At 39.5% G+C, this 13,760-nt stretch overlaps 1 protein-coding gene and 1 pseudogene across 9 annotated transcripts in view; one reads left to right on the forward strand and one right to left on the reverse strand.

The window, feature by feature from the left end:
- Positions 1-13,760, forward strand: part of HECTD4 (HECT domain E3 ubiquitin protein ligase 4) — a 204,681-nt gene that overhangs the window by 81,378 nt on the left and 109,543 nt on the right. For all 8 annotated transcript variants that reach the window (XM_072600404.1, XM_072600410.1, XM_072600405.1 and 5 more), the window contains exons 5-8: positions 1,418-1,526; positions 2,223-2,361; positions 10,030-10,200; positions 12,204-12,396. In XM_072600404.1, the coding sequence (XP_072456505.1) occupies positions 1,418-1,526; positions 2,223-2,361; positions 10,030-10,200; positions 12,204-12,396 (612 nt within the window). The remainder of the gene's footprint in view (positions 1-1,417; positions 1,527-2,222; positions 2,362-10,029; positions 10,201-12,203; positions 12,397-13,760) is intronic.
- On the reverse strand, positions 7,650-9,414 carry LOC140499252 (ATP synthase subunit alpha, mitochondrial pseudogene; annotated as a pseudogene). Its single transcript, XR_011965326.1, has one exon. The product of XR_011965326.1 is annotated as an ATP synthase subunit alpha, mitochondrial pseudogene (transcript).

Below are 13,760 nucleotides of genomic sequence, written 5' to 3' on the forward strand. Positions count from 1 at the left end.
GAGAATTAATCTGGGAAACAATCTAATTGACTACCTGTTCCCTTTCTTAAGGTCTTTTCTGTAGTTGGGAAATGAAAGGCAGGGGGATGGAGTGGGCCCAGAGGACCTGAGCTTAAACCACTCTTCGCCTGCTCATTCCCCTGCACAGGGCTTGACTTCTCTTTCTATAAGATAAGGGGGTTGAATTAGGTAACTTTGCAGGTCCATTCCACTTCTAAAATCTCAGATCCTCACGATTTTTCTGCTATGAAAGTAAGCCATCAGCAGGACAGGATGGGGTGGTGTTGGTTATTTGGCAGTAGGGGGTCTCCTCAGGATCTCTGAAATCACATATTCCTTGGGTGTAAGACCAGACAAGTCTATCCCACTCCTATAAATTTCAGAAGTCAGGAGTGCTTCAGAAGAGATGATAGTGATATATACACATATATTTACCTGTCTCCATCCTCCAGTAACTAGCCACATTTTCTGTGTTTGCTTTTTGACTTGTGGATCTCCTTCTTGACAGCCCTTCTGAAATACCATCAGTCAGTCAGTCAAGCATTTATTAACACTACATGACAAGCTTTGTGCAGAATACTGGATACAAAGACAAAACCAGTCCCTGCCCTCAAAAAGCTTACATTCAAATGGTGGAGATGCCATGTAAATAACTGGGTACCTACAAGAGACATGAAGTAGAAGAAAGGTCTCCTGATCAGGGAATGCTTTATCTGTTAGTAGAAAACTATCTTTCATAGGGTTGGAAGGGAACTCAGAAACGATTGAGTCCAGGGATCAGCAAACTATGGCCTACAGATCAAATCCTGCCCACCATCTGTTTTTGTATATCTCTGGAATGAAGAGTGGTTTTGAAAAATGTTTTATGGTATTAAAAAATGGTAACAATCATTTTTACAGCATGGCTACACAAAAACAGGCAGTGGCAGGATTTAGCCCCTGGATAAGAATTCTGTCTACACCATCTCAAGAAAGGGACATCCAGCCTCTGCTCAAGCCAGTGACGGGAGGACTTAGCACTTGAAGCATCCCCTTTGACATTTGACCCATTCTGATAGTTAGGGGGTTTTCTTCACATTAAGCCTAAATTTGCTTGTTGCATCTTCCACATCTCTTCCTTCAAGCCAAAGAGAACAAATTTAATTCAGTTTCTACATAATATCCCCTCAAATGCATGAAGACAGCTGGTGTGGTGAATCTTCTTCCCGACCTCACCTCACCCTTAAAGTCTTCTCTCTCTCCAAGCTGATCAACTCCACTTCTGTCTGCAGAGCACTCATGTTTCACATATAGTGACTTTGTCTTTGGGAGCCTACAATTTAAAATCTTTTACTCAGTTAAGATGCTTAAATTTTAAAAAATATATGTTTCAAGATATATACATAATTATATATCTACACACATACATTTATTTCAGATGCTGATTTGGGGCGCTGTCTTACAGCAGATGGTCTTTATCTATATACTACTAACTCTGTTGGTAGAGGAGTAAGCAAATTGGGATCTGGATTACATGGTACTTTACGGTAAGCTGTGTCAAATTTGTTAAATGTTTTTGTTGAAATATTGCCTTTTTTATAAATCTCTGTGCAAGGGAATTTTGAGTCGTCAGACTGAAGAAACTTGCTTTATGTTAATAACAAAATTGCCCTTCTAAACTGAGAACCAAATAATCCCTCTCTCACTGTCATTTTCTTTTTCATTTAATCTTTCCCTAGTCTTGAGTAGTTCTAAAAGTATAGTATCTAAAAGATAGATTTTGACCTTTGACCTAGGGTACAAGCCACAGAGTCTTGTGCCCTAACTGCTTCAGATTTAGTATTTCTGCAACTATGTCAGTAGCTTCTTTGTTGCTAAACAAAAGATTTTATGGTTAAATATTTACATACACTTAGTTTGCAGATTGAACAAGTAGTGTTTCTCCATTAACAGAGTCTATAAATTTTAATCCCTTCAATGGAAATAAAAAAGTGAGATTTCCATTACCGATTTCTTTGGATTTTTTAAAAGATATTTTTTTCATCTCTTGTCAATTGTGCAGAATTTCTGTTTGCTATACAAGTTGTCAGTCAAAAAAATGAAAATTATTTATTTTTCTTTACCTCAGAGGTTCTACATACTTTAAGATTCACTACTATTAGCAAGTCAGAAATATTGCTTGTGTTTGGTAACTTTTATAATCACAATAACTTATTAAACACTCACTCACTGTTCTCTTGCAGAGGTTTTGTGTATTGCCGTAATGAGGAACTGGAGCCAGGATGGGTTGCTTTCGGCAGTGGCAATCTTCTTCATCGGCCTGTCTCTTTTGATAGTAAACCTCATTCCCTTTTCCAAGTTATTGACCAGAATACTCTTCAGGTAAAATAAAATAATAGTGCTTTGGGGGATATTTTAAAAAGTTATTATAAATGTAACTTCTCATTATAAAGAATATCAATTGAACACATATTTAAATTAAAACCTAGCTTAACATAAACATAATACCTTTTTATTTTCTTTCTCTGTATTACCTTCTCATCTCCTTGACCAGTCACATGTCTAAATGTATTTCTTATAGCCTTAGTCCATATCAGTTAGATTTCTAGTTTTTCTTTCCTTGCTTTCCATTATTTCACATGCCTTTCCATATTTCCTTGTAATTGTCCCATTTGTCACTTTTAAGGACAGCATGGTATTGCATTGCATTGATGTGATAGTTTGTTTAACTGGACCCTAACCGTTGGACATTTAAGTGGTTAGATATATAGATTTTACAGATATCATCCTGGGCCATCTCCAGTCGTCCTGATGGTCACTGGAGTCAGATGTCTCAGGAGGAGAAAGTAATGCTGGTGACCTGCACAGCCCTCCCTCACTCAAAACAAAGTCAAGTGCAAGTCATGTCATCATCTCTCTGATGTCATGGTCTTCTTAGAAAATGAAGGATGAACACACACATTATAGATATAAATATCTCTGTGCAGATAAGCTTCCTCCCCCTTTAATAATATCCGTAAGGTTTATTCCCAGGAATAGGATTATTGGATCGAAGAATATTTTGTTTTATGATTCTAAACTGAAATTGCCCTCTTCAGAGTTATTCAGTGATCTCTTAATTGCCATATTTAATGGTCTTTTCTCAATCCTCATCCTTCTTGACCTTTGCCTCCTTTGACCTTATGGATCACCTTGTTCTCTGAGCTACTCTTGTCTCAGAGTTTTCATGATAACTGCTCTCTCCTAGTTTTCCTCATACCTGTCTCACTGCCCTTTCTCTTTCTCCTTTGCTTTGTCCTTATTTCTGTGCCGCTGATTGCCACATCTCTATATACGACCCTAGTCTCTAGGGTCATTCATCTCTAACTGCCTCTTGGACATTAAGAATTAAATGTCCTACAGGTATGTGAAAATCAACATTTCCAAAACAGAGCTCATTATTCTCCCTCAAGCCTTACCCTTTACAAGTTTTTTACAGTTTTTATGGTACCATGATTTGCAGTCACCCAGATACATGATTTTAGTGTCACCCTGTCTCCTCACTCTTCTCCCCCTGTTGATCCAGTCTTTTGCCAGATCTTGTTTCTGTCTTCACAACACTTCCTGTGTACATCTACCTCTCTCCACTTAAATAGCCACAACGATATTTCAGCCCCTAATTATTAGCACAATAGTCTTCTGACTGGTCTCCCTCCATCAAATCTCTCTCCTTCCATCTGTCTTCTTTTTTTTTTTTTTTTTTTTATTTTGTAATGTTTAACAATCACTGCCATACAATTGTGATTTTATCCCCCCCACCTACCCCCCACTCCCCCCCTCCCTCCCCATGACTGCATACAATTCTGTATAGATTCTACATATACTTTCCTATTGAGTATATTTTCACTTCCATCTGTCTTCTCAGCTGCCAAAGTGGTTTTCCTAAAGTGCAGGTCTGATCATGTCACACTGTGCCATCCCCATCCACACACACAGTTCACCCCATTGGCTCTCTCTTACCTCCCAGATTAAATACAAAGTTTTCTATTTGACCTTTATTACACTTTGCTCCCCTTCAGCCATACTTGCCTGTGAACTTCCTTGAACACAATACCCTGTCTCATACGTGTGCCTTTGCAGTGTCTCTCCCATAGGCCTGGAAAGCCTTGCTCCTCACCTCCACTTCCTGGTTTTCTTGACTTCTTTAAAGACTTAGCTCAAGTCCCACCTTGGTCCGGAGGCCTTTCCCAGCCCTCCCAGCTGCTGGTGGCTTCCCCTCTCAGATTGCCTTCTGTTTCCTCTTGTGCGTTCCATATGTTCCCAGCTGTTTAGGTGTTGTCTCCCTGACCATGATGTAAACTTCTAGGGCAGGGACTGTTTTTACCTTACATTGTATCCCTGGAACTTAGCAGAGCGCCTGTCACATAGTGGGTGCTTATTGGTCAAATGCTTGTTGACTGACCAACAGAGTGCTTTCCATAATTATTGCTCCAAAAATACAAAAGACATTGGCTCTACTGACTAATAAAATCAGCAACTATCTTCCTTTTCTTTTTCATAGCTATAATTTAAAAATTAAGATAGGAAAGTTAGCTGAGGGGCATAATATTTCACTATTTATGTTTTGGAATTGAAGTCATTTACCAGTTCTGTTATTGTAAGCTATCTTTGTGGGACAAAACAACATTAAGATGGAGTTCTAACCAAAAATAGTTTCTGTAGTTGCTAACCACACACGACCTCAAATTGCTGACACTTAGGAATTGAATTTGATGTTTCATCCGTTTCCAGTATTCTTCAGTCAAATTGACCTATCGTCTTTATTCTGAGTGTTATGGTAACACTGATTTACTCCCTGGAGCTGGAAGACCGATCTCCCCATGCTTTATTGGAGATAGAATAATCAGTCTGCATTATAATTGCACCTAAGGAATGGCCTCCTAGTTCTCTAGTGTTTTAAGAAGTTTCTTTCAAGAATAAAGGCATAAGCCTGTTTGACAGTTGTTTGTCTTGCTGTCCCTTCTCCACATTCTCAAAATGTATTTTCCCTTTTATGTGTTCCCCATCTCTGAAAGTGAGTGTACTTTTAAGCAATGGTCACTTGAAATTTTATATCTATCTTGGCATCATGAAAGCATTTAATGAAGGTATAAGTCTTTTGGAAGTTTTGTTTGCATGAAAATGACTCTTAAAGAGTTTTCCTCTAGTGATTTGATAGATATCACATGACTTTAGCTTTTAAGAACAAGCATTCTTATTCCAGAAAATTCCCTTTTTTATTTTGTTAATTACATTCTGGAAATTAGGGAAGTTCCTGTAAATGAGTCCTTCCCTTCTTAATTCGTACTTAAAAGGAAAGGTTAGCTTCTTGTCAATAGACCCTTATAATTTACCTCAGATTCTCTGTTACTGACTTTTACCAGCTTTATCACTTTACTACTGCTGGAAAGACCATCTTCATTTTATTTCTGAGAGCTGAAGCAGCTAGGAGAGAGTCACTCTTATATTATATTCCTTACTATAATAGTTATTAGAAACAGAGCTCTGAAAGCTCCAAGTTAAAAAAAATGCTAATCCATCTTAGAGCATGTAAACATGGCATTTGTCTTGCTGTCTGAGTCAGTCAATGAACATTTATTAATTTCTACCATTTTAGATCCATACAGTTTCTGTAATCATTTAGTGAAGCAGAGCTGTGATGTTCCTGAATACACAAATGCATTGAAAGCAATTTTGTGAATTAGTTTAGCAATGTAAGCTGTGACATCCATCATAGCAACTTTTCCAAGTTTCCTTTAGTACCTAGTTCTTCATTAATAGGAGACCTCACTTCCTACTTCACTGGATAGATTGAAACTACCCACAGCTTCCTCTCTCCTCATCCTCACCTCCCAACCTGTCTCTCTCTTTACTCATCTTCTCCCTCTTCCTTTCTCCTCAACGGCTGAGGTAATTTCCACTTTGCTAAGCCTAGCCCTGCAACTTTGAGAACCTCTCTTTTCTTCTCTTGGTCATATTTAGTCTTTTCTTTTTTCCTGATACTTCGGGTTTTCCTGTCCTAAAGAAACCTTCTTTTTGTCATGGTACCATCACCACCACCATCCCCAACCTCCCTATCCCCATTTGCCAGTGATTTTTGAAACTTTTTCTCCCCTTTCACTGTTAAACTTCTAGAAAGAATATTCTATATTTGCATTTTCTGCTTCTTTACATTGCCCTAGTGTATTGCAATCTGATCTCTCTTCCCTATATTCTGTTGCTCTCTTAATAAGTTTGCCAGCGACTTCTTATTTGGTAAATGCATGGGTGCTTTCTCAGGACTCATCCTTCTTGATATTTTTACAGCATTTGACATTATTGAATATCCTCTTCTTTTTGGTATTATCTCTTCCCTTGGCGTCCATGATTGTGTTCTTTACTGTTCTTCTGTCTTTCTGATGTGTTTTTCTTAGTTTTCTTCAGTAACTTCACAAAATTTAGCTATTTAACCTGGGCCTACGCAGGAATCCAGCCCAAGAATATAATGTCGCTAACGAGTGATTCTTTGACCTCAATTTGAAGACCTTCCAGTGGTAGAGCCAATTTCCTCCCAAAGCTGCCTGTTCTACTCTTAATTGTTGGGAGATTATCCCCTTGTATTAAATTTAATTTGAGATTAAATTTGTCTGACTATATCTTCTACACATTACTCCTCATTTTGTTCTCTGGGGACAACCAGGACAAGTCTAATCTGTCTTCCACTCTGCATCTGTTCCACAGCTTTTCCCTTAGTTGAAGACAGCTAATTTGTCTTCCCTAAGTGTTCTTTTTTCCAAGCAAAATACCCTAAGCTCTTTCACTTGGCTTTCATATGTTCTGGTCTCCAGTTCCCACCCTATTCTAATCATCCACTCCAGGTACTCTTCACCTTCACTTATCACAGTGTTGATTCACAGTGAACTTGCAGGTTGTTAAAACCTTCATGTTTTTCACATAAAGCTTTACTGAGCCATGCTTGTCCCATTTTTTGAAACCAAGAGAAAGACTTTATATTTATGCCTCGTAAATTTTATCTTATAGATGCAGCCCCATTTTTCTAGTTGTCATGATCCCTTCTAGCTTCCTGTCATTCATTCAACTCCAATAGAATAAGCTCCTTGAGAAAAGTGATTCCTTTAAAAAAAATCCCCTAGTGCTTGTTATACTGCAAGCTGAGTAAATGCTTGTTGATTGGTCTGCATACTTAATAAGCATGCCATTTGTGTTTTCAAATCAGTGATAAGAATATTTAACAGCACAGATCCAACGACAGATCCTTGGAGACCTGTCTCCAAGCTTATATCAATCCATTTAGATAATCCCTCAGATCTGCTTGTTCTTCCAGCCCTAGACCAACATCACTGATTCTTTTCTAGTTTGCATCTCTCTTTCTCGTCAGCAAGCATAATATGAGGTGTTTTGTCACATATTTACTAATAATCTAGGTGTGCTGTGTTCATGACACTCCCCTAACCAACCAGTTTTCTAAAAAAGAGGTTAGTCTGCTGTTACCTGTTTTTCATGAAACTATGCTGACTCTTAATGAACCCTGATTTTTAAAAAATTACCTTCACATTGGATTTCTGTATGTTGGGCACATGAGTGCATAATTAAAGTCCTGTATTGAATGGGACTGAATAAGTAGAAGAAACATAGACAGAACCAAATTGGCATGTTGTACACATCTTTGGGAGTTTAATCTTTAAATTTATCCAAGAAGTTTTTGACAACTTTTTTCAGCTTCTTCTCTGAGTTATCTGAGATCATTCCATCACTCTTGATCCTATTCAGGAGGGCCTGGTGGTGCCTGATTACATGAGCTAAAAATGTATGCTCAAACTTGGTGATTTTAGTGGGATCCACTTTGTCAAGATACCCTCTTACACCAGCATATATGACTGCCACTTGTTCTTCAATTGCCATGGGAGCATATTGGCCTTGTTTTAGCAACTCAGTTAGACGTATACCACGATTCAGCAATTGCTGAGTGGCAGGGTCTAGATCAGTACCAAACTGAGCAAAAGCAGCCACTTCACGGTACTGAGCCAACTCTAGCTTCATTGTACTTGCCACCTGCTTCATGGCCTTGGTTTGAGCAGCAGACCCAACACGGGACACAGACAGACCAACATTAATGGCAGGGCGGATACCTTTGTAGAACAATTCTGTTTCCAAAAAGATCTGTCCATCAGTGATAGAGATGACATTGGTTGGAATGTAAGCAGATACATCCCCAGCTTGAGTTTCAATGACTGGTAAGGCAGTTAAGGAGCCACCACCAAAAGTGCTGTTCATTTTGGCTGATCTCTCTAGCAAACGGGAATGTAGGTAGAAGACATCACCAGGGTAAGCTTCACGACCAGGTGGGCGACGGAGCAGGAGAGACATCTGACGGTAGGCAACTGCCTGCTTGGATAAGTCATCATAGATTATTAGAGCATGTTTACCATTGTCCCGGAAATATTCTCCCATTGAGCAGCCAGAATAAGGTGCCAAGTACTGAAGTGGGGCAGCATCAGAAGCAGTGGCTGAAACCACGATGGTATACTTCATGGCACCTGCATCTGAGAGTCTCTTCACTAGTTGGGCAACAGTGGATCTTTTTTGACCAATAGCAACATAGATACAATATAACTTCTTCTTTTCATCAGTTCCATCATTAAAGCGTTTCTGGTTAAGAATTGTTGCAATAGCAATTGAAGTTTTGCCAGTCTGTCTATCACCAATAATCAGCTCCCGCTGACCACGGCCAATTGGTACCAAACTGTCCACAGCCTTGATGCCGGTTTGCATAGGTTCAGACACAGAGATTCTGGGAATGATTCCAGGAGCTTTCAGACCCACTCTTCTACGTTTTTTGGCGTTAGTTGGACCCTTTCCATCAATGGGATTGCCCAGAGCATCTACAACACGGCCCAGCAACTCCTCACCAACTGGAACATCAACAATGGCTCCTGTTCTCTTCACAGTGTCTCCTTCCTTAATGAGTTTGTCATTTCCAAATACAACAATACCAACATTGTCTAGTTCCAGATTGAGGGACATACCTTTTAGACCTGAAGAAAATTCCACCATTTCTTCAGCTTGAACATTCCTTAGCCCGTGGACACGGGCAATGCCATCACCAATAGTAAGGACACTCCCAAACTCTTTAAGATCGGGAGAGGTTTCACTTCCTAGAACACGTGATTCAAGGAATGAAACTGTCTTGGAAGTGCCATCCTTAGAGGTATGAATGTTCTTTGTTGCAGTAAAGGCTGCTCCCAGGGCATTTCTGGAGACTAGTCTGGCTTGGCCAAGGAAGGCATGGGCCAGGCCTGTCATGACCCTTATGGAGAGCATCTTTGCAGCTCTTCATCAGCGTCCCTGTATAGGCCCTGCCTCTGCATTGACTGCACTTTCTTTTCTACATGCTTACAGACCATTCCTGTAATAGTACATTCTAGAATTTTGTCAACAATTGAACTTTATTTAGCTCACCCGCCTAGACTCCCCTCTCTTGCCTTTTTTGAAAATTAGAGGTATGTTTGCTCTTTCTCTAGTTCTGAAGCATCTTTCCTGTTCTCCATAGTCTTTAAACAATCTTGTCAAAGATCCTTGACAGCAGCTTACTATTCACCATCTGCCATTTCTTCCAGTACCTGGGGATGCATTTCAGACAGATCATGTAACTTAAATTCATTTAGGGTGAAAAATCTTACTGTCTCCTCTTTTGTGTTTGGTTTGAACTTCATGTCAGTCATTTTTGTTCCGTCCTTCCTAGTCCAAAGAGAGAATGGCATTAAATTGTATTTCCTTCTGTCATAGGATCACAAAATCACAGAATTATAGAGCTGGAAGGAAGCTCAGCAGCTCTCTGGTACAACCTCTTCCTGAAAGGGGACCTACCCAATTAGAGGCCATCCAAGCCTTTGTTGGAAGACCTTTTCCTTTTACCTCCCAAGACAGACCCTTTTATTTTTGTGTGGGTCTCATCATTAGGAAATTTTTCCTTCCATTGAGTCTAAATTTGCCTCTTTGCTGCCTTGACCTTTTTTTTCTTCTGTACTCTAGGTATGTCAGATTGTGCCAATGCCAGCAAACCATTTTCCTATTGGCAGCACTATGAGCACTGTGCATCTTTCTTCAGATGGTACTTACTTCTATTGGATCTGGTCTCCTGCAAGTTTAAATGAAAAAACACCAAAAGGACATTCTGTTTTTATGGATATTTTTGAACTCATAGTAAGTTTGCCCTTTCCTAATGTAAATAATTCTCCATTGGTATTCAATTTCAGTTTGGTAACATAAATGTTATAAGACTGTAGGAATGTATGAGCTGCTTTTCTGTGAATCTTTTTAACCTTTCATGCTAGCATGAGTCAAAGTTTGAGGTTTTTTAGCCACTGTGTCATGTGTGTGTGTGTGTGTGTGTGTGTGTGTGTGTGTGTAGGGGGGTGGTCAGCAAGCATTTATGAGCATCTGCTGTGAGAAATTAATTATTTCTTTCATATTTAATAACCAATTATTGAATCAAGAACAAGGTTTTTTCCCTTTTCTCCTTGCTCATCCAGAAACCAAGTGTGGGAAATCACTCTTAAAAATTTGCCTAGGCCAAGATCTAAAAAGACGGTAAAAGAAATTCCAAATTTGGGCTGATAAGTGTATTCCTGCTCATTTTGCTCAGGCAGGTCTGGGAAAATGTGGATCCTTCCTTTTGTCAGACAGGTGATACGGAAATTGATGTCTCTTTGACTAAGATTTTGGATGATTGAAGTCACATACCCCAAGACCCTCATTTTGATGTAGCCCATCTCTCATTGTGTTAACCAATTGGAGTTGATTGGCACTTCTCAGGATCACCTACTCTTCAAAGGGCATATAAACTGTGAGCCCACTGCTATTGAGAGCTTTGGTCTAAGAGAGACAGCCAGATGACCAGCCTTTTATTAAAATGTGCTGGTGTTATTGAACTTTTTTAATCATCACATTGCTATGTGTCAGGCATTGTGCTAAGTGCTGGGGAAACAAAGAAAGGCAAAAAACAGCCAGTTTCACTGGATTACAGAGTACATGGAGGGGAGTAAATAAGGAAGAAGTAGATTGGACCCCAGGTCTGAGGGAGCTAGGTTATGAAGGGCTTTAATAGCCAAACAGAATAATTAATAGTTGTTCCTGGAAGGAGTAGTGTATTGGTGTGTATATATGTGTAGCTCTGGATGTCCGTGGGGGGACCTCTTGGTGCAAATCTTCCTCTATCAGTGCAGTTTTGTATCTTCTCTGTAACTTTTGGTCTTGGTTGCTTGGGACACTAGGAAGTTAAAATGATTTGTCTACAGTCACATGGTCAATATGCCTCAGAGACAGGACTTAGGCCCAGGTCTTTCTGACTCCAGGGTGTCCCTTTATTTTTCATTTTTGTATATGCTTAAATTAGGGTAGATGGAGGGATGGATTGATGGATGTGAGTATGATCTATCTAATTGTGGAGTCTTCTCACCCTGTTGATTGCCAGATTTCATTTGTCTCTGATCATACTGACTAATCCAGACCTAATCTTAGGAGTTCCTATCTTTCCTCGCTGTTTCATGTGTGTCCTTGAAGTTGCTCTGGGAGTTGAAGAGGACAACCTTCATCCATAGACATGGACCCTTCTTGGTGGCTGGGTGTGGACCTGCTGAGGAGACATTTGTATAATCACATTTAAGGAGTTATAGTTTTTCTCCCTCTTCTCCCCAGTCTCCCTCCTAATCCATACAAGCATATGTATTTCATCTCTATACTGCTCATTATTTGGTCTGTTATTTATCTCTAAGACCTTTCAGTTGCTTTTTCTGGGATTAGATTGTTTTCATTAGAAGGCACTACTTAAAGACACTGTGTAAAATTTTTATCAACAACTTTCCAGTAGAACTGATTGATCTTCGTTTATTGAATGTATAATCTGGAGTCATTTTGTATCAAAGAACAAAAGGAAAATTCTTGATGTTTTGTTTCATGTTTCTTTTATTTTTAAGTTTCTGTTGAGTCTTTAGGTTTTTCGTGATTTTTTTTATGAGTATTATTTAAGTATTTCAAGACCCATGTTCAGAAATAACTGCTTTTGTTTCAATAAATAAATAAATAAAAAACCCCAAACCAGGCTACACTGCAGTTATCAAATGGAAGAGAGTACCTTAATAAATAAATTGAGATGAGCTGAAAATGTCATTTTAAACATTATCTAAGGGCATTCTTCTTTTAAATAGGTTGAAAATGGTATGTGTATAGCCAGCCCTCTCCAGGAACGTGTAATACTAATGAGGAAAGAGGGTGAATCTGCCAAAAGCATTAACGAGATGCTTCTGAGTAGACTTTCACGGTACAGAGCCTCTCCGTCAGCAACACTGGCAGCCCTAACTGGCTCTACCATCTCCAATACACTGAAGGAGGACCAAGCAGGTATGATGTTCTTTTCATCAGCACTTTTGTTCATTCCACCAGTCTCCATTCAGATATATTTTCTTGTAGCTATAAAAACCTAAACCAGCTTCCAGCAGAATATAAGCTACTCAAGGGCAAAAATTGACTCACTTTTTAAAAAAAAATTTTGTCGATGGCTTTTGTTTTTACGTTTCCTATGTTTTCAAGTATGTTCCTTCCCTTCCCTCCTTCTACAGAACCAATCAGTCAACAAGCACTTATTAAGTTCCTACTTTGTTCCAGGCACTATGGTGAATGCTAGGGATACAAAGAAAGGGAAGAAAACATCCCTGTTCTCAAGGAGCTCCCGATCTAATGGGGAGACAACATGGAGATGACCGTGTATAAACAAGATGCAGACAGGATAAATTGGGGTAGTCTTAGAAAGAAGGCATTAAGATTAAGGAGGATTAGCAGAAGGTGAGATCGTAGTAGAGACTTGAAGGAAGCTAGGGAAGCCTGGAGATAGGGAGGAGGGAAAGTTCCAGGCATTGGGTACAACCCATGGATGGAGTGTCATGTGTGAGGAGCAGCAGGGAGGCCAGCATCACTGCATCAGAGAAAAGACTTAGCAGAACTAGCGACATAAGCGAAAAGATCTGATATTACCCTCTGTGCAGAAGGTGGGCAGGTGCTTTCTCCTCCCTGTTCTTGGGAACTGAGCTTGGTCATAATAATTTCATGGTGTTTGGTTTCATCTATTTTGATGTTATTGGTCTTTGACTTGCATTGTTGTTGTCACATTCATGTTCATGTTGTTTTCCTGGCTCTGCTCACTCTACTTGCCAGCAGTTTATGGAAACCTTCCTCTGCCTCTCTGTATTCATCATATTCATCATTTCTCTGTTACATTCATATGCCAGACCTTGTTTAGACATTCTGCAGGCAGTGGGATTCCACTTTGTTTCTAGTCCTTGCCTACTACAAAAGGCTTCTATACTTTATATTGGTGTGGTTTTTCCTGGCACTTTGGGCAGCTACGTGGCACCATAAAGCATAGACTTATCTTCCTGAGTTCGAATTTGGCCTCAAACACTTAGTGGCTATGTGATCCTGTTTGCCTTGGTTTTCTCATCTGTAAAATGAGCTGAAGAAGAAAATGGCTAACCACTCCTGTATACTTGTCATGAAAACTCCAAATGGGATCACAAAGGGCTGGACACAACTGAAAACAACTGAATAACAACAAAAATATGGAACTTATAGTCAGAAAGTATGCGCATTTGAGTTGCTTTCCAAAAGGGTTGGACCAGTTCCAGTCTCTACCTTTCAAGGCATTAGTGTTCTCATTTTTACATGACATTGACTATTTCACTTGTGTCTTGTATCTCCAACTCCTAGGA

Source organism: Notamacropus eugenii, chromosome 4 (genome assembly GCF_028372415.1).
Source record: "Notamacropus eugenii isolate mMacEug1 chromosome 4, mMacEug1.pri_v2, whole genome shotgun sequence".
NCBI classification, from domain to species: domain Eukaryota; kingdom Metazoa; phylum Chordata; class Mammalia; order Diprotodontia; family Macropodidae; genus Notamacropus; species Notamacropus eugenii.